Consider the following 20727-nt stretch of genomic DNA (forward strand, 5'->3'; position numbering starts at 1 on the left):
TTCCTGTGGGGTGGAACCGGCTGTTATGCCTGTGTATTTTCAAGAGAAACAGAAATCTCAAACAAGTGTCAGCTGTTTGCCTGGTTAGATTTGGGAGTTAATTTGGATGATGAATGTATACACTTAAAGAAATGTAAAAATTAGTTGCTCTACTGCTCTGTCACTAGAATTTTGTCACTGAGTTGCCCCCGGGAGGTTGTCTGTAGTTACCTTAGGAAGGGAGGGGAAGTCAGGAGCTGCCACTTGGGGTTCTTCAGGTCGCGTGGTTTTGCTCCTTCGCCCTCTTGCCTCTGTGAAGACCTCAGTTCAGCAGGCGCTGTGTAAACTCCATCGAGTCCTTGTGACTGGCCCACCTCAGGCATAACTCAGGAAGAACTTGCTTTTATTCTCTCACTGGGTTAGATTCATGGGGCTGATCCACATCTCTTGGAGTCCGATGCCCATATGAAATGATTTGGTGAAATTGGAGCCATTTGACCTGTAAGCTTTGACCAAACACAAACCTGCTCGGGCAGCCGAGCATCAGGCGTGCCGTCTAAGAGAGCACACATTTGACGCCTGTTACAGGTGCCGTTCGAGTCTGCCACGTTTCTGAAGTCTACGTAGCAAGAGCAAGGAGGGGCGGTAAGGAAGGGGGGCAGAGCATCCCGTGGTCACAGTGGTGTGTCGGTCTCCACTGGCGAGCGCGCTCACTCGGGGTTTTCCACCCTGGAATGCGGAGCACAGGCTGATGGTCCTGACGTGGTCAGTCTGGTTCAGGGGACACTGTGGAAACCGGCTCCACGGCAAGTTTGATATTTCATTTTGGGTTTGGCCACTGCATTTACCCAGCACTCATCTTCCCATCACTTTTAGGGCCTTTATTTTGTTTTCTTTATGAAGATTTTGGACACTTGGTGGATTAGGAGTATTTATTTGATCGTGGGTGGACATAATAGAAAACACTTCTAGTGGTACTGTATACTTGGGATGCAAATCTGGTGCCTTGTTCACCAGTCGGGAATCTGCCTTTTCCACAGCCGCTGGAAGCTTAGCTGCCTTCAGTAGAGTTCTAGAACACGGGAGCCTTGTTTTGCTGTAAATCTGGAAGCTTCCCAGTGGGCGGTCCACTCCAGACCACCGAGGTCTACCTGGGACTGTCCAGGTGTGTTGCATCCCGTCCTGAGACCCCAACCATGGCATTTTATCTTACTAAACAAAGTAATACTTGCACTCAGAGCATGCATGGTTTTCCCCTGTGCCGCTCTAAAGTAGAGGGCCATGAGAGAGAGTGATTCCTAATAAGTCATGCAGGAACTGTCCCCTTCTCACCACCTCTGATAGCATCGCCGAGCTTCAGGCTACCATCATTTTTTGCCTGGGTGGTTACGACAGCCTCCTGACCAAGTCTTCCCTTCTACCTTGACCCCTGCAGTCTCTTCTACAAATAGCAGCCAAGAGGGATGCTGTCACTGCTATGCGCAGAAATCCTCCATGACTTCCTTTGGTGGCTCTAAATAAAAGCCAAAGTGCTTAGAATCGCTGCTGGGCGTGCTCCCTCAGTTCACAGCTTCTCTCCGGTTCCCTCCGCTCAGCCTGCCTCCAGGGCTTCCGCGCCCCTCAGACTGGCCAAGCTCTCCTGCCTGCACCCCGTCCCCAGCACCTGGCTCGCTCCTGCCTCCATCATGTCCCTCCCACACTGTTGTGTCTGCTTGGTGTCTCTGTGACCACCGTGCTCAAGCAGTCCGCCCACCTTGCCGCCCCTTCCCTGCTTTAGTTCTAAGTTAGCACTTGCCTGACCTCTGACAGACTCTGGGCCCCTCTTTTCTCTTGTAGAAGGTAAGTTCTGTGAAACAAGGCCATTTAACAGTTCTTTATTGTAGCTGAACCCAGCACAACAGCTGGCACTTGGTGGACCCTGTATACTTGTTGAATACATGCTCATAGTCTAAAATCTATTTTTTTTAGTGACTAATACTAAAATCTTAGATATTTAAAACATTACCTGGATAAACTGGAGAGGGATATAGATAGGTAGGCCCAGAGGTTAATTTCCTGCCTGGTGGTCTCACCGAGTTCAGGAGACGGAGTTTGGAGCTCACAGAAGCAGGATGACTGGAATTTACAGAGTGGAGCATGCCGGTGTGAGAGCGGGCAGGATCTGTGCGCCCATCTCTGAAGGGTTGCGTGAGTCTTGGCTCAATACAGTGCACACCTCGGCTGGAGCCCCTGAGCCTGGATGAAGAACAGCTGTGGGGACAGTTTAGCTCCCAGCATTCATTCAGGTTCATGTCATCTAGGATGGAGAGACCGCTGTAAAGTGTGGGTCATTCAGTAGAAGCAGCCAACAAAAAAATTATTAGATATGCAAATAAAACAAAAAAGGCAAAACAGTGCAATTTATGGCTAGGAAAAAACTCAGGCACAAACACAAATACGACAGATGCTGCGTTGGCAAGTAAGGACGTAAGGTTATTATGAATAACTCCCTGTTTAAAGGCTTAAAGAAAACGGTGACATGATGAGAGGATAAATGGAATCCAAATAGTACTTCTAAAGAAGGAAAAAAGTGGCATCTAAGCTGAAGTTTTCACTGAATGGGGTTTACAGCAGTTAAGGCCCCATAAGAGAAAAAAAAGAATCTGTGAACTTGAAGACAGACTGACGAGAACATCCAAGTGAAATACAGACAGGAGGGGTGGGTGTAGGTGTCTCCTGTGGAACAATAATGAACAATCTCAAAATCAGTGTAGTTTGCATTCCCTGAAAAAATATTTAATGGAATTGTGTCCAGATTTTTTTCCAAATTTAATGAAAAATATAAAACCATAGATTCAAGAATTTCAGTAAACCTTAAGCTAAAGCCAAATAGACACAAAGAAAATGACAGGGCGGCCCACGGTAATCACCACCGAGGAAGAGAAAGGCTTAAAGGCACCAGAGGTGGTGAGCTTGTGTCTGTGTGTACATCACCCACACCACACACCAGGAAGATGGAGACAGCTACGAGCTTTCTGTCAAATACTTTAAATGAAAAAACTGTCAAGGTATATCCAGTGAAATTTTTGTCAGAAATGAAATCAAAATAAAGAACTTTTCTAGGGGAAAAAATGGAAGTATTTGTTGCCAGCTGACTAGCAGAGATACATCAGAGTCTCCAAACAAGAGGAGACAGGATCTTAACAGATGAGTAAGGAGTATCAAAACTGGCCTATGTTTAGATTAATATGAAATACACTTCTCATTTTGAAAATTAAAGAGATAATTGTTCAAAGCAAAAATAAAGGGACCGTGCAGTATTTATAACAGAAGTAAAATATAACAATAGCACAGAGGATAAGTAGGGGCAATAGAAATATTCCTTTCTCACATTGTTGGTAAAGTGTCATATTAGAAGGTAGACCGCTATGTTAAATGCATATTATAAACCCTGTAGAACTACCAAAACACTGAAGGGAGACGTCAGCTGTGGAGATTAGATGGAATGTCAGGAAAGAGGGAGAAGGGGACAAACCAAAAGAAGGCAGGAAAAGAGGAAAGAAGAGTAAAGATCGAACGGGCCAAATGCAAAACAAGTAAACATCTAGCTTCTGATAGCTTCTGATCAACCACATCAATGATTATATTAAATATAAATGGTCTAAATACCTGAGTTAAAGGATGAAGATTATCACATTAGATTTTAAAAGCAAGAATTACTCTATAGTATATATAATAATTCATTTTAAAAATGAAGACATAGATAAGCTAGGAGTAGATAAAGATATACCATGCACACACTAATCAGAAGAAAGCTGAGTGACTGTATGATCAGAATTTAGAATAAGGGATGTTACTGGAGATAAATAGATGTTTCATGATGAGGGAATCACTTTGTCGGAGACATTTGGTCCTAAATGCAAGTGTACTTCAAAACAGCTTCCAAATAAATGAAGCAGAAACCAAGAACTGAAAGGAGAGGGAGATATTCATAATTAAATGGATTTCAAAGCTGGGTGTGGTGGGTCACTCCTGTAATCCCAGGTACTCAGGAGGCTGAGGCAGGAAGACCTCAAATTCAAGATCAGCCTGGGCAATTTATAAGACCTTATCTTTTTTTTTTTTTTTTTTTTTTTTTTGAAGGGCTGGAGATGTAACTCAGTGGTGCAATGATTGGCCAGCATGTTTGAGACCCTGGGTCCAATTCCCCATGCTGCAAAAAGAGGAGAGGGAGGGAGGGAGGAGAGAAAAGAAAGAATTGGGATTTTAACACGCTTGTCTTAGCAACTGGTGAAGCAATCGATTGTGGAATAAAGTAGACTTGTTGCTACCAAGCAGGTTTGCACTGGCTGGGACTGGGGGCACAGATGAACTTTTTGGAGTGATGAAAATGTCCTCTGGGTCACATTGGTAATTACATGGCTGAAGACATTGTTTCAAATTCAGTGAACTGAGCATATAAAATGGGTATTTTTTTATTTGTCAGTTTTACCTCAGAGATGCTTAGAAAAACTTAAGACCAGTGTAGTTTGCTCTGTGAGCAAACCTTAATTTTAAAATCTATTTTTAAAAAAGTATCATGTGGATCCCTGTTAAGTTTCCCAGCATCCTATTAAATGATGTCTCCAAGTTTCTCTGTTTCTCCCTCCCTCCCTCCCTCCCTCCCTCCCTCCCTCTCTCTCTCTCTCTCTCTCTCTCTCTCTCTCACACACACACACACACACACACACGCACACACACACGAAAAGTACTTACTAATATCCATTTGCTTTCTCGCAGTGAGTGCTTCTTCCATTTCCATGTGGCCATTTCACCGCAAGGATTCCTCCCTGTTGCTAAAGGCCTCCAGTTACAATTATAGGTAGAAAACAAACTGAAGACTTGGGTTTATTTTGGGGCTCTGCAGATAGCACTTCCCCACAAGCTTAGCTTCTTCCACAAATGACGGGGATGGACGCGTTTGAACTGGGTCCGTTTCTTTGTTCTCAGGTAGGCTCACATCTCGTCCCTCCTGAGTCAGAATCTCCTGCCTTTTCATAGTTTTGTAAATAAATAGAGAAGCAGAGCATGAGCACTCTTTTTCCTGGTAATGGAGTTTGAGCAGGGGTACTTAGCCACTGAGTTACACCCCTAGCTCTTTAATCAATTAATTATCATTATTATTATTATTTTTTGACGGGGACTCAGTTGCCCAGGCTGGCCATGAACTTGTGATTCTCTTCCCTCAGTCTCTCAAGTAACTGGGTTACAGGCCTGTGCTCCCAAGTTTTTTTCCCTTCCCTTAATCCAAGTAGAATGTGCCCACGGTCCAGCCTGCAACAGTCCCAGGAGCTGGCAGTGAGGTCCCACGGTTTGCTGTGCCCCTCCGCAGGCGAGTCCGTGTCTCTCCCTACAGGGAGCAACTTTCAACTCCTGCAGGTGCTGATTCCAGCGTGTTTGTGTCCCAGTTTTAGACGGACTGCTTACCTTTTGATTCTTTAATTAAGACGCCTGTGAAGTCCTGGATTTCATTTTCTTCACCAGCCTTCCCTTTTGTTTATCCCTTTCTCCCCCCTGCTCTCCCCCTCCCCCCCTGCCCTTCTCCCCCCGCCCTCCCCCCCTTGCCCTCTTCCCCAGATCACCCCCCTGCTCTCCTCCCCCCCTCCCCCGCTCCCCCCCACCACTCTCCCCCCCACCACTCTCCCCCCTGCTCTCCTCCCCCACCCTGCTCTCCCCTCTTCTCTCTCCCCTGCTCTCCTTCCGCCCCTCCCCATGCTCTCCTTTCCCCTTCCCCTCCCCCCTCTCCCCTGCTCTCCTCCCCCACTCTCCCCCTCTCTCCCTCCCCCTTCTGCTCTCCTCCCCCTGCTCCCCCTCCCCCCAACTCTCCCCCCTCCCCCCTTCTGCTCTCCTCCCCCTGCTCTCCTCCCCCACTCTCCACCCCCCCACTCCTCCCAGGACTCTTCTTGATTCAGTCAATGTTTGCTGTGTGCCTGGTTTTGGGACACGTGCAGGCTCAGATAGCGCTGTACCATGCTGTTTCTGTTTGGGGATTTTCTGTTAATAGCTGCTCTTTTCTTTGCGTGGTTTCCTGGTACCTGTACTAATTGTTCCCTACCTTCTCATGGCATCTCAGAATAATTTTCCAGGTGGAATTAAGGGTATGTTTTTCTTAAACAAATTTTACCAAATTATTTCTGCGAATATCAATATCAGTATTTAAAATATCTGAGGTGCTTTTACTCATTTTTTGTGCCTTTTTTTTAACACAATGCCTTTATTTTTTTATGTGGTGCTGAGAATCGAACCTGGGTCTCGCCCGTGCTAGGGGAGTGCTCTACCGCCGAGCCACAATCCCAGGCCCGTTTTTTTGTGCTTTTTTTAAGTCTTCAGATGCTGAAGTGAAGTTCGCACTCGCAGAACCTCTCTGTGCAGACTGGCCCGTGTGGCTAGCGGCTGCCGTGCTGGACAGAGTGGTTCTGTTGCAGGGTTTTCATGAGACTTCCTTTTGGAGGCTGCGTCCGTCTGTCTGGTCTGTGGACCTGCTGCCCATAGCTGTCATCTTAAGACTTCCTTTGCTTTCTCCACCAAAGTCCCCCTTTCCTGAATTTCGTACCTTCTTGTGTCCTTCCAGTCACGATGGTGCCAGAAGGCGTGTTGCCGACACCGCTGTCTCTGAGTCAGACTGGCAGGAAACTCCATTTCCAGAGTTGGGTGGAAATTCCTTTGCTTCTGTGCTTAGGTTGGACGGTTTTCCATGTGTGTCCGTCAGTCCATCTTCACTCAGGTGCAAGGACGTGCTGAGAAGGAGCGTGGGTGGTGACGCGCAGACACGCAGGGGTCGAAGGGGTCGGGAGTGATTTTGTTGTCCCTTCCCATTTGTGGACTGTGGGGCTGGGGGTGCATTTGTAGGTGGGAGTGCGGTTTCCTTCCGAATCTGGAAGGCATCGGGCATTCCTGGCCAGCTCTGCGTGCGCGTGCCAGTCCACAGCCATGCTGGTCACCTTCTCCTTTGAAAGTGAGCTGTTTTCTCCTCAGAAACACTGAATGTTCTGGAGTTGCTCATTAATGTGCTTTAGGATGGGTCTGTTTTGTCTTTATGATGAGTACTTGATAATCTGGGAAATTGCCTTCAAAATTTTTCTGATGCTTATAGTTTCACTTTTGTTTGCTTATTTTATAGACTTGTTTGTGGGGCTAGGAATCAAACTCAGGGTGCCATGCATGCTAGGATTTGTTTTGGGCTTTACTTTTTAGAGGTGTTTTCTTTACTTCTATCTGAGCCTTCAGCTGAATTTACCAATTTTGTTATTTTGTTTCTAATCCCAAGAGAAAATTTTGTTTCTATAATATTCTGTTCTTAATTTATAGATAGGTCTTTTCTTATCTTTCTGACCATATCGGTAACATATTCTAAAATTGTCTTGTAGTTGTAAAGGGACAGAAAGCCTTTATGTTCATGTGGTGCTGAGGCTGGAACCTAGCCCCCCCCCACCCCCAGGCAGGAGCCCCGCCCCGCCCCGCCCTTGGTCACGCAGTTTGTTTCATCCAGGGGCTTTTTTCTTGTTTTTTGCCTTTTTCTTAGGAACTGTCCTGTCACATCTTGTCGTCAGTGTTGTCTGCATGTAGGGAGTACAGGTAGATGGGGAGCCCCAGCAGGTGGCGCAGTCACAGGCCTGGGCTTGCACAGCTGTGGGAGGATCTGGTCCCAGTCTCCTGCCTGTAGGGGAGGGGCTGCCAGCGGTGTGCGTTTTTTGAGGGAAGGACAGTTCTGGTGTGCAGCTTGCAGGGTGTCCCTCACCCCCTGGCTTGGGCGGGGCATCTCCCCCTTCACTGTGCCAGTTCAGCTCCAGTTTACGTTTTCCAGAAAACAGACTGGGGATAGCCCCGGCTGCCCGGCTGCTGATGTGTCGATGGCTCTCCCAGGTAGTGGCACTCCTAACAGCCTGACTTCAGCTTCCAGAATCCTGTCACCATTGTCTCACTGGCTGCTGTCCACTGTGGGTTTGTCTTTTTTTTTTTTTTTTTTTTGAATTGTGGTAAAACCTACAAAATTTAGAGTCTACCACTTTAACCGTCTTTGCAGGTACAGGCGAGTGGCCGTGAGCGCAGCCAGGCTGTGTGGGGGTCTCGGGCAGTTCTAGAACAGATGCACCTGTGATGGATGGCTGTGCTCTCGGGGGAGCACGAGGAGGGAATGGGGTGGCCTGTGTCTTCCTGGAGCAGGGCCAGGAGGGTCTCTTGGATCCCGGAGGGAGGCGGCTCCCCCCTTAGTGAGAGAGCAGGGATTTGGCTGGCGTGCGTGTCCTTTTAGGAAAGGCTCCGTTGGAACTTGAGGCCTGGCATTCCACCCTCCTGGAGACCTGCCTGCCCACCGTGTCCTCCAGCGTCTGTTGTTCCTCCCACTGCCCACTCGCTGTTCCTGGCACAGGATGACTCCGCAGCCTTTGCCCGCTGGGTGTTCCTGAGTGAAGTGAACGCCCCCCACCTCTGTCTCTGCCTCCGTCCTCACCCGTCCTCATCCGTGGCTCCCAGCCAAGTCACTGCCTCCCACCCCAGACCTGGGCTCGGTCCTCCTGTTTTCCTCCTGGAACCTTGAACACATCTCTGAGCTATCACCCCGCCCTTCCCACACAGCCCGGCCCTCTGCAGTGTCTGTGCCTGGCACGCCGGCCGCAGGTAGATGTCCTGGTGGATGCCCAGTGCCAGAAATTTCAAGAGAGCTCTTTATCCTTTTTTGTAGGACATCCGACATGAAGCCAGTGACTTCCCCTGTAGAGTGGCGAAGCTTCCTAAGAACAAAAACCGAAACAGGTACCGAGATGTCAGTCCCTGTAAGTATCCACCCGCAGGCCGCTTCCCCTCCTCCTGCAGGGCCTGTGGGTCAGTTCGCTCGCTGTTCGCCCCAAGGCTTGCAATAAATCGATTGTAGACTTGATTGTTTGCTGTAACAGGGACATTGGAGACTTATAGTAATGGCTCATTTTTCCAGCATTGGAGAGGGCAGGTTTCAGTTTCTGGAAAATTCAGCAAACAGTTCAAAGCACTTTTTTTTAGCTTGACTGTTTTATAATGAATCATTTTCCTACCAGCTGAAGCAGAGTGGAGCAGGCCTAATGGAACCTTTCTGGTGACTCAGCAGCAGTATTATTAGCCCAGCCTCATGTTGAACCACAGGGGTGCCCCACACAGGCAGTCGGGTGGGGGCTGTGGGTCCGCCTCTAATTGTGCATCGCACCCCTCCAGCCCCGCCACGTCTCTGCCACCACTACTGCTCCCTCGTACAGTGTGGGTGCGCCTGCTGGCCTCGGCACCCTCCTGCCTTCTGAGCGACTGGCACCCAGGATGCCAATATCTTGAAAATAAATAACTGAACTTGTTAGAATTTGTGTAAAACAAGGAAAACCAGAGCTGATTTCAAGACCTAGGCCTAGAGGAGACAGTCAAGCTAAAAAAAAGTGCTTTGAAGTGTTTGCTGACCTCGGCAGCCATCACCCATTCACTCAGAGAATATCGGCCGAGGCGGAGACCGCTGCCACCGGGACATCTGAAGTGCAGTCCTGGGTCCTCAGGTGCCACGGTGGTGCCCGAGCACCCGATGCTCTTGTTTTAGCATGTCTAGACCGAGGCACTGCATAAGTATTTATTTAAAAAAAAATGAATAAGAACAAAAAACCTTGTTGGTGCCGCTGTGAAGCCCTGCTCAGAAACTTCTGGAGAGCTGATTTGAGTGGACGGCACAGTGAGGGTTTACCCCTTTCCTATGGTGCCAGGTTACCCTGGGTCGCTAGCTTTTGCCATACTTGCTCTGAACCAGGGAGCGATGTTGTCTGCAATATTCATTGGCTACAACATTTTTACCTCTTATCTAAATGGTTTAAGAACCAGTTTTCCAATATTTAATATATTCTACCTGGGAGGTAATTCCTGAACTTTTTCATCCAACCTCATTCCTCCTGTCCTCCTTTTCCTCCCCCACCTCACCTTCTAGTAGAAAAAGTAATTTGCTGTTCACATTAGGGGGAAAGGGGGCATGAGTCCAGGTGGAAGGGGACCTGCCACCTGACTCAAGACGCTGATAGTGTCAAGAGCACTCTTCTGCACCAGCAGCTGAGCTCAGCTCTGCACTCACATGTCCTGGTCACCTCTTCCCGAAGTACTCTTGTTAGCCTTGCACTTGGCAAGTGAGAATACAAGGCCCAGGGGACCAGTTGTCACCCAGGGCCACCTGGTGTGGTCTGAGTCCACCAGCCCAGCAGTGCCAGTCACACGATTGTTTTTGAGATCTTTTATTTCTGTGATCCACTTAGAATTACCCAAGTGTCGCAGTTTGTACCAGCCCTCGCCCTCGTGGTCCAGCGGTGGCCAGGGCTCAGGCTCCCCTCTCTCTGGAGCCCTTCTCAGAAAAAAGCCACAAGCCACTCACCCTCCCTGTAATTCTGCGTCTCCTGTTGGCCTCAGAGAGAAGGTGCTATTTAGGGGTGGTCACCTGGGTTCATTGTCCCTTATGCTGTGCCAGGAATGCAAGTACCCACCTGCTCCCGTGGACCCGCATGATAAGGAGAGTGGCCCTCAGGGTGGCGCTGCTCTTGTGACAATCATGATGAAAGAAAGTGGCGTTGGTTTCCAATAACCTGGGGTAGAAATTCCAAATGAGTTTATTTTTAAAAACTAATCTAAAAGTTACATTTCTATATTGGTAGTGTTTTGGGTTTGGAGTTATTTTTTAAAGTCTTTGATGATGACATTTGAAAGGACTGAATTGTTTAAGTTAATTATACTTGTACTTTAAAAAAAAAAAAAAAACTTACATAAAAGAGTCCCAGGTATGCCTCCATGGCGCTGGGTGACAGGCCATCAAGTCTCAGGCCTGTGGACACAGTTGGGTGGAGGCGCGGTCACAGCCTTCCTGCTGCTGTCGCTCACTGTGCCGGCGACAGCTGGGAGGGCTGCGTGGGATTTTTTGGTAAATTTTGTTCCCTTTCAAAGATTAAAGCCACGTGGGGCTGGGGCTGGGGCTGGGGCAGAGCACTGTCTGGCACGTGCGAGGCCCTGGGTTTGATCTTCAGCACCACAGAAAAAATAAATAAAGAAAACAAAGGTATCGTGTCCATCTATTAAAAAAAAAATTAAAGCTGCTGTGTTTTTTACCCTGTAAAAGTTTGTTAAGCATTAGAAAATGGCTCCTTTGGTGGCCCAGTGTGGCCCTCCAAGTTTGGGGAGTGTGATGCTGTCACAGGAGGGAGGACTAGAGCAGACCCTGGGCTGGGGCTGTGCAGGGCCTCATGTGGCCCGTCACTGCCGCTGCTCCCTTGGAGCTGCAGACGCTCAGAGAAGCCTTTTGCAGATGCCAGTCGCCCACACAGACGGCAGGCAGCGCCCACCAGCCCTGGGCTCCCCTCTCTGCTGTGGGGTGCACGGCTGTGTGGACATCTCACCCCCAGATGGACTGGGTTCTGTTTGCCTTTCAGTTGACCACAGTCGGATCAAGCTGCACCAGGAGGAGAACGACTACATCAACGCTAGTTTGATAACAATGGAGGAAGCCCAGAGGAGTTACATTCTCACCCAGGTAAACAGGTTGTCTGGGATTTTTTTAACCTTAACTTAAAAGAGTTTAACTGTTTGTGCCTAAACAAAGCCTGCCATGTTGTCTAGAAGTTCAGGTGTTTAATAAACCAACGAGCAAAATAGGAAAAACATCCTCCTTTGAAGATTCAGCCTGTTGTGACCCTGCTCTGTTCCGGAAGGTACAGAGGGCGGGAAGGAAGCACAGAGAAGCGGCTGTAGGTTGGCAGCAGCCTGGGGACGGGCGATGGTGCACGGCTTGGAAGGGCCTGTACTGTGCTGATCCTCGAGACTCACCTCAGCAAGAGGGTGGCACCTCTGCAGGAGGGTGGCAGGAGGCTAGTCACCTCTGTCCCAAGAGCCATGCGGAACTCCTCACCATGGCCCCCTCTTTTGGCCCCGAGAAAAGTGTCATTAGAGAACACGGACAGGCGTGAATAGTCACTGAAAACTCCCACCAGCTTTTGGCATCTTCATGGGGAGAAGAGCGCGTGGTGGTTCAATGATTAACCGAGCCTCTCGTAAACACTTAATGGTTTGTGACCCCAAGACCACAAGTATCTAGACTGGGCAAAGCCGACTCCTTATTCTTACTGATTAATCAACTAATTAAGTTATTCGCTGTTCTCCGTCTTGCCCTGTTACCTGAGGCTGGCTTAAAGAGTCTGAAGTTCCCCATTGGTTTTTCTCCTGATGGTCACTTTCTCGCTTGTCGGGCTTCTGTGGGATGATGGAGCACCTTCTGCTTGCTGTGTAAAAATGGAAGTGCTGGCAAAGCCGGAAGCCTTGGGAACAAAGGCTGCTTTGGACAGGGACCTGGGCCAGGGCGTATGTGTCACTGGCCCTTCTCGCTCCCTTCTTGTCCCACCTGTTCCTCCCCACCCGTGACCCATGCCTCCCAGTCAGCGTGGGGTCCTTCAGCTTGGAGTGAGTTCCTGGCTTGTGCACCAGCCGCCCCCAGGCCCCAGCCCCTGCTCCTCCCGCACCTCTGGGTGTCGGGCTGGGCTTCTGGGAACAGGGCCCTGGGACGGTGGGGCCTGCCTGCTGGGGGCCAGGGTTGAGGCCCAGGACCTCTCCAGGGCTTCTCCTGTGAGAGGTCACCTTGCTGAGGTCAGGAAGCACTTTAGTCCCCCATTCTAGGGCGTGTAGGGTCAGCTTGAGCATTGAAGGGTTTCCCGTGCTGTCCCCCCACCCCCTGCCCTCGCAGTTGTTGGAACCCGTGACATTCCGCCAGTCCTGTTGGTGGGCCCACTGATGTCGGTGAGCTGCTCACGCGTCCCCTTGCCCTGGGGTTTTCAGAAGGAATCAAAACAGCCTCCCGCACAGTGGCCCTCCCAGTCAGTGTGGCTGGGACCTTCTCCGAGCCAGACTCAGGGCATGAGAGGGTGGCCAGCCAGGGCTGTGCTTGCAGGAGCTGCGTTTGTTAGCTGGGGGAGGGTGGCCTGTGTGAAGGCCCGTGCTGGCCGGAGCTGAGCTGGGGAAGGAGGCAGCTTGTTGAGGGCAGGCCGCTGAGGAGGGAGGGCCGGCAGAGGAGTCAGGCAGCTGCGGGAACTCCAGCGGGCGGGCAGAGCACTCTTGGAGAGGCGGTGCTGGCCCCAGGGAGCGGCTCGCCCTGGTGGGTGGCACTGGTGACGTTCCTCCCAGGCAGTGCTGCATCCTGGAACACTGGTGCCAACTGGGCGGCGGGCTGCAGCCACATAGGCCAGCTGCTCCGCAGGCGTCCCCGTGCCCACCTGCATGACCATCTGGGTGTCCATATTCCTGTGTTCCTTGGTCGAGGAGTGAAGGCCGAGTGTGGTCAGGTCTGGGTTGATGGTAAGAGTGGGGCTTCCCTCTGCTGGGTGCCCCCGAGAGTGGGCTCAGTCCTTGGCGGCTGTGAACATGCCCTGGGACGAGGAGCTGTTTACACTCAAGGGAGATAGAGGGGGACGGAGGCACCTGCCTGAGGTCACAAGGTGATAAATGATTGGAAGAGTCACAGTTGGTCACACTTTTGCTGCCTCTCACTGCCTCGAGAGTTTTGTCCCATGTCCCACCTGCCCTTGGCGAGGAGCCCGGGAACCCCTCAGCCAGCCCAAGCCAGGAAGCACGTTGGCAACCTGCATTGGGGTGCGCCCCTGTGGTCGATACAGGACTGTGACAGCTGCCCACCAGGCTAGGAGGGCAGTCCTGTTCCTGCCGTAGCCTCTATTCTGCCTGGGCTGGGAGACCTGAGGGTGCCCCCGACTGCTGACTGTCACAGGTAAGCCCATGCTGTGGTGTCCCCGCGTCACCGTGTCTGATCTTGTGTGCTTGCAGGGTCCTTTGCCTAATACGTGTGGGCACTTCTGGGAGATGGTGTGGGAACAGAAGAGCAGGGGTGTGGTCATGCTCAACCGCGTAATGGAGAAGGGCTCGGTAAGTCGCACGCTGCTTCCTCTCGATGTCACGGTCCGTTGGTCCTGATTTATTTTTACTTTAAATTATGTTTGTAGTTCCTTTGCATAGCATATTTGTCATTTAAAAAAATCATAGAAGCAATATATAAAGACCCATTTGTTGTAAGCAATCAGCTCCCTGAACGGAAAGGGAGAGGAGCCAGCCTGCTGTGGCTGGCCCCCGCTGGTGGGCTGCCCGCTCCATGCGGGGCTCCTCGTCCCCTGCTGTGGAGCCGGGTGAGCGCCACCATTCTTGACAAGCAGCTTTCGGTGTGTGTTCATGGAGCCTGCCTCCCGGCTGGTCAGAGACCCTCCTGTGGATATGCAGAGGTGGCTGCGGAGCCCTGGAGGCCGCTGGCCTCGAGGTTAGATTTGTTGCCCAGAAACGCCCAGAGGCCCAGCAGGGAGCCGCCCGCTGCATCGGTGTCTGCTGGTGTGTCCACGTCACACTCTGCCATCGTGGGTTCTGTGCCCCTGTTAAAGCCCTGCCCCTCCCACGTCTGTCCCTCAGCCACCCCTGCTTCAGCTGCTGCCTCAGTCCATTCTGTACCATGCTTCCAGAATGTTCTTCCTTACTCAGGCTCACCACCCCTTTTCCCAGCTGAAACCCCTCTGTTTCTCCTTGCTCACAGGAGGACACATGGCGACTTACAGAGCCCTGCACTCAGGCCTGCTTACCTCACTGTCCCCACTCTCCAGACTCCTGCCAGGACAAATTTTCTCTTTCAGTTTCTTAACTCTGTTCTTTGATCCAAGGGTCTGAATCACAGCGCCACCCTCATCGCATGTCCAGGTATCCTCAGGTTGCTGCCCCCAGGTCACCTGGTAACTGTGCCGTTCTTCATCCTTCTCTCTGCTGTAATTTCCCCTCAAGTCTCTCTGTTGTAGGAGTGGCTTCGTAGGCAGGGCCAAGACTGGCATTCAGCAGGGCCACAGGCTCCTTGCTCCCCATGCCCGCCCCTCCTTGGCTCTGCTAGCTCTTCTGGGGCTTCCCAGCTTCAGAGTCAAGTTGAGGCCCTCGGAGAAGATGAGCTGAGGATCTTGGGGATGTGCAGCCTGGGACCAGAGAACTGGGTATCCCTGGGCCTTGCCCGGCCTGGTACTGTGCTCCTGGGGGTCAGCTGGGTGCTCTCATAGCTGTCCTGGCCGCCTTGGACAGAGAAGCCACCCTGCAAAGAAAGCACAGTCATGTTCCAAAGAGTAAAAATTCAGTGCACAGAAGACGTGCATCAGAGAGGGAGTGGGCAGCATGTGCCTGGCACCAGCCACAGCGCCACCGTCTCCTGCTGAGGAAGCAGCCCGGCAGCTCCTGAGAGGCCCTGGGCTGGAGTCACTGTGGCCTCGCCTGAGTTCACTGCGACCCCCTTGTGAATCACGCAGGCTCAGTGTCTGCGCAGTGCCAGAGGCGGCCAGCCCGCGGGTTCAGACCATCCTGCGCCTCTCCCCGTAGGACTGCTTTTTTGGTGAAAGTGGCTTTTCACTATTCCCTTTCTGCTTCTGTGGCCTGATTACTACAGGTGAGGTTCCAGCCCTGTCCTCCCGCACTCCTGTCAGCAGTGCTGGACACTAAGCTCTAGGTTCCCAGGGTGCGCTCTGCTGGGGAGCCGCCAGTGATTGAACCCAGAGCTTTGGAACCTCTCAGCACAAGTGACATTGGGCTGGCCATTCTCTGCTGGAATGAGCTGACCTGTGTGTTTTAGGATGATCAGCAGCTTTTCTGGCCCCGCCCACTAGGTGCCAGTAGCATCCGTTTCCCAAATGTGGCACTCAGGCTCGGCTGTCCGGGGTCCCTGGGGGGCAGGATTGCTGCTGGCTAGAACTGCTCTGGGTGATACTGGGGGTTGGGATTTTTAAGTCAAGATATTCATTCAAAAAACATCAGATTTTCCTTTCATTGATTGATTTGAATGTTGCTTTCATTTCCAGGAAAACCTCTTTGCTATTAGTTCACAGTTTGCTTTAGCAACTGTTGTCATATTTCAACATGGAGCTGGGTCGGGTGCCATAGTTACATGCTCGTCACTGGGCCTTGTTGTTTCCTACCCAGCAATGACCACAAATAGACCACAGATCACTGCAACAGTCGTTCCCCCTTGAGATATGGTAATATTGGCCGTCAGAACCGTGGCTGGTGGCCTGAGGTGGTTCTCTGTGAACAGGTAGCAGTGCTCCTCCTTGTCTGCTGTAAGTGTCCAGTCCAGGCTGATTATTCAGGCATGCAGATTGGCACAAAAATCGCTGCATGCTTCTTGGGGATCAACATCTTCAGTTCTGCATCAACAGGATCACTCCAGAAGGGTTGGCTGGGGTCGGGGCTTGCCGAGAAGCCACTTGGTCTGGATGGCTCTCACCTGGCTGTCCCTGTCCACGCTGCTCCTGCTGTGACCTGCTTACAGAGAGTTTCCATCTGCTTTCTGCTTTCCTTCTTTCACCAATAGCCCAGGAAGTTCCCCTCTTACTGTTGGCAGACCTGACTGTGACCTCCTGGGACCTCGCATTCCTGGAAGCCAGTTTTGTAGAAGATAATTGTGTGTGTTGGACGGGGGTCACGCACATGGCCAAAGTGCTTGTTGGTTCAATTTTAAAATTGACTTTAGACGCGTCAACATGGAGCGAGCCTGTGTGAGGGCTGGCTTGTTGCTCAGCCAGAGGGAGTGAGCTCCATGAGTCTCTCTCGCCCTTCTGGAACTTGGCCTGTCTCTCTCCCAAACCCTGTGGAGCCACGGTTGGGCTCCGGGCTTCTACGCACACGAACCTGCATCTTGTTGTGTGGCCTGTGCCCATGCACCTCCTGCTCTGTGCACCAGCTCTCTGTTCATATTCGGGAAAACCACGTCACTCATCTCGGTCCAGGACTGGCTCCTAGAGGTGGTTCCTACGACGGCGTGGCCGCTTGTTTAGGAAGGCCTGAGGACCCTCACTAACACCTGCTTCATGGCAGCTACTCGCAATGCCACCACTTTTCTGTCTGGTGCCAACCAAGATAGGCCTCAGTTTGGTTTGGTTTGATTTGGTACCATGGATTGAACCCAGGGACACTTAACCACTGAGCCACATCCCAGCCCTTTTTTTATACTTTATTTAGAGACAAAGTCTTGCTGAATTGCTTAGAGCCTTGCTAAGTTGCTGAGGCTGGCTTTGAACTTGCGATCCTCCTGAACGACTGGGATTACAGGTGTATGCCACCGTGCCCAGCTAGGCCTCAGTTTTGAGTCCCCAGTGACGAACTATTTTCTCATAAAAGTCAGTCTCCCATTCAAGTTGGTGTGTTTAATAGGGTATCTGCCGTAGTGATTGGGTGCTTATTTTGTGTGTTTAAAACAAAAACTTCTATAGAAAACAACAGAGATGTTCCTGTAGAAGCCTAAAGAGTTCTTAAAATTAAATATTGGTTGACGGGTGCTTGGTCATGTGCCAGAAATCCTCTGTAATCTTAGTTTTTGCCCAGATTATAAAGATTTATTAAGCTTTATTTTTAGTTCTGAAAGTGAGTGCTTGCCAAATGGAGGTGAGATGGAAAACTTGTCTGCCCAGCCGACGAGCTGAGGGTCAGTGGGCGCTCGCTGCCCTCTGCTTCCTCCTCTCCCTGCTCGTGGTGGCGGGAGCCCACTCTAGCACAGGTGGCCTTGAACCACCAGGTCAGACTGTTCCTGGGGTCCAGCTGTCAGAGTGTGGGAGGGATCACTTCCTGGCCAGGCCTTCGGAGGTCTTGCTCCCCGCACCTCTGGCCCTTGGGCTCCATGGGCTCTTGCCTCCTGCTCCGTGCCCATGTCCCGTGTGGCAGAATTGCCTTGGTGCTGACACCCAGCCCCATCCAGGGTCTAGTCTCATCTCCAGCAGCTCATCACTGGTGACTGGGTGACGTGGGTGAGACGGGCTCTGGAGAAAGCCCTGTTGGTGACAGTCTCATGGGTGTCTCTCGCCTTTGCTTTGGTCTTGTTTGTGGGAGCTCCCAGCCTCAGTGGAGCAGGACCGTCGACGTCCCTCTTCCCTCCTCGGGAGCCACTGGCCCTTTGCCACCCCAGGGGAGGCTGCGGTTTTCTTGGCCTGACGTCAGCACCAGCTGGGCTCTGGGCCCCCATTGCCCTTCTCCTGCTGCTCCCCTAGCCTGGATCTCTGAGGTCACTGCCCAGAGAGTGCTGGTCACCCTCCGAACCTTCCTCTTCCAGAGCTGCCTCTGTGCTCTTCCTTAGCCAGCCTGAAACATCTCCCTCCTCTGAGTGCCAGGACACAGTCACAGCGCTCTGCCCTCAGCCCTTCCCACTGTCCACCTTGTCACTGCTGGAGAAGTGGTCTCTCCCAGCAGACGAGGCCAGCCCTGAGTTGGCTCCTGCGTTCCCGTCGTCCTTGGCCCCAGAGGAGCATCCAGTGGGGTCAGTGTGCATCCCGAGCGTGACTGGCACACACTGGTGTTGTGTTGGGAATTGCAAGATCTCCCAGGGTCCCTTGGCAGGTTGTCAGACTTTCTGCTGGGCCCACGCCCAGCCCTGCCCAACTGCTGTCCAGGGCACCCCAGCCACCCACCAGCAGAGACGTCCTGACTAACTGACATAGGACTTGTCCCAGCAAAGTATCCACTAAATCTGAGTTAAATTTTCTTACTTAAACTTTTGACACCAAACTGGCAAGAACGCGTTCCCTCCCACACTCTGACAGCTGGACCCCAGGAAAGTCTGACCTGGTGGTTCAAGGCCACCTGTGCCAGAGTGGGCTCCCACCACCACGAGCAGGGAGAGGAGGAAGCCAAGGGCAGCAGAGGGCCACTGACCCTCAGCTCATCTAGTAGTTTCTGAAATTATCAAAATAGAACTCAAGAAGTGTTTTTTGGACTGAACCAAACCAAACCAGAACGAAAGGGTGAGCCGAGCCCGCCCTCCAGCCCTCTCTGGGTCAGTGCATCCCATGTGGCTCAGCCTTTCCAGGGCCTATTCGCGACCCTCGGGGCTCATTTTCAGTTCCTGTGAGGTTTCCTTTGGGGTGAGGCATCTACCAGCAGCTGGGTCAGGTTTGGCTGCATACAGGCCCTTGCAGGAGGCAGAACAGCTGGTGGGCAAGGGTCAGACCCCTGAGCACCCCCTTGCTACAGAGACCCAGAGCTGCTGGGTGGTGAGGCTGAGCACCGTCCGCATGGCCACCCCTTCACTCTCCAGTGCCCCTCCAATCCCAAGAAACAGGCTGCTACGCTGACCGTGTCTTCCAGGCTCAGAAAATTCTAGGCCTTTACATTGTCATAAAGCTCAGGCATGGTCTCCAAGCCTCTTGTCTTGGGAAAACAGTTGGTTGCTCACAATAATTCAGCGTTATTTCCTTCCATAGTTAAAATGTGCACAGTATTGGCCGCAGAAAGAAGAAAAGGAGATGATCTTTGATGACACAAATTTGAAATTGACGCTGATCTCTGAAGACATCAAGTCCTACTACACAGTGCGACAGTTGGAGCTGGAGAACCTTGCGGTAAGACCACCTGCACTCGGGCACCTCGGACACTTGCTAGTTGGGCTACTTCTCCCTGACCCAATGAAGCGTTTCCCTGTGTCTGAACCCTGCGCTGCACATGGTCTTGGGGTGAGCAGAGCTCATCGTGCACCTACCAAGTGCCAGGGGCGCCCGGGAGGGTGGGAGTCAGGTGCTTTCCCTCCACAGAGCTCTCTGCCCTCCAGCACCAGTGAACTCCAGTTCCGGGAAGAGACAGGCTTCTCATCTACAAGTGATCTGTCCCTGCCCGGGCCACCTGAAAGCTAAATGCCACACCGTGCCGCCGCCTCTGTGGTCTGTGGCCTCCGAGGAGTCTCCCGGGCTTGCTGCGGTCTCTCGGCCAGTGCAGGTCTCCTGGGCAAGGCCTGGGGTGTGTCTGCTCTGTGAAGGGTCATAACGCAGCTGCTTGCTGTCACTAAAAGATTGTCTTGGAACGTGGCAGGACACTGTTAAGTAGTACCACAGAGGGCCCTGCCCGTGAGCAATCTGAATCATGACCTGGAGGGGTACAGTGCTGGGCACAGTGGGAGGGGCTCCAGACAGAGCGGGGACAACACTGAACATGGTGGCCACCACCGCCTCTAGAGCCAAACTGCCCGTGTTTGAGTCCCAGCCCTGCCATTTCAGACTGTGACTCTGGGGGCAGGGGCTGCACCACCCCGTGTCCGTGCCTCCTATCCTGTCAGACTGGGCTCTGGAGGGCCCTGGGAGGTAGGAATGGGAGGGAGGGTCAGCAGGTGACGCGGGCGCAGGCCCGTGGTCCCGTGGCGCTGTCCAGGCCAGTCCAGTTAGTGTGAGGGAAGGTGGGGCCACGGGAGCCTGGTGAGCAGGCCTGCTCCTGGTGATGGCGCTTACGTGCTGCGGCACAGCCCCGTGGTCCTGTTACTGCATCGATAGTTGAAGTAAGATCTGGAGCGAGTGCGGGTGGCCGGGAAGTGAAGAGGTTGGAGCAGTGTGGCTCCCGGACGCTGCGGCACAGCTGCCTGCACTTCCTGCCCTTTCTGCCCTGTGCACCAGGGAGGAGCCGTGTCACTTCTCTGCAGTGGCGTGTGCTTGTTCGAGAAGTAGTCCACCTTTCCAGTCCTTTTCCTGTGTGTCAGCCTGAGGTGGTTGAGGGGAGCAGCTCAGAATTCTGAAGTCACAGGGTGCACAGCTGTGACTGGGTTTTGTGTGAGGACCTGTCCGCTCCTGCCCACTGTGTTATTCAGGAGCCCTGAGAAGCCAGGCGGGCACACCTGCAGTCCCAGCGGCTCAGGAGGCTGAGGCAGGACCGTCATAAGTATGAGGCCAGGCTTGGCAACTTAGTGAGACCTTGTCCCAAAATAAAAAATTT

At 52.0% G+C, this 20727-nt stretch overlaps 1 protein-coding gene across 1 annotated transcript in view; it reads left to right on the top strand.

The window, feature by feature from the left end:
- Positions 1–20727, top strand: part of LOC308646059 (partitioning defective 6 homolog beta) — a 174974-nt gene that overhangs the window by 31920 nt on the left and 122327 nt on the right. Inside the window, exons 2-5 of the mRNA XM_081288600.1 lie at positions 8678–8768; positions 11406–11506; positions 13801–13899; positions 19236–19373. Of these exons, the coding sequence (XP_081144726.1) occupies positions 8678–8768; positions 11406–11506; positions 13801–13899; positions 19236–19373 (429 nt within the window). The remainder of the gene's footprint in view (positions 1–8677; positions 8769–11405; positions 11507–13800; positions 13900–19235; positions 19374–20727) is intronic.

The sequence above is a fragment of the Spermophilus citellus genome, assembly GCF_964194105.1.
Source record: "Spermophilus citellus genome assembly, chromosome: 4".
Lineage (NCBI taxonomy): Eukaryota > Metazoa > Chordata > Mammalia > Rodentia > Sciuridae > Spermophilus > Spermophilus citellus.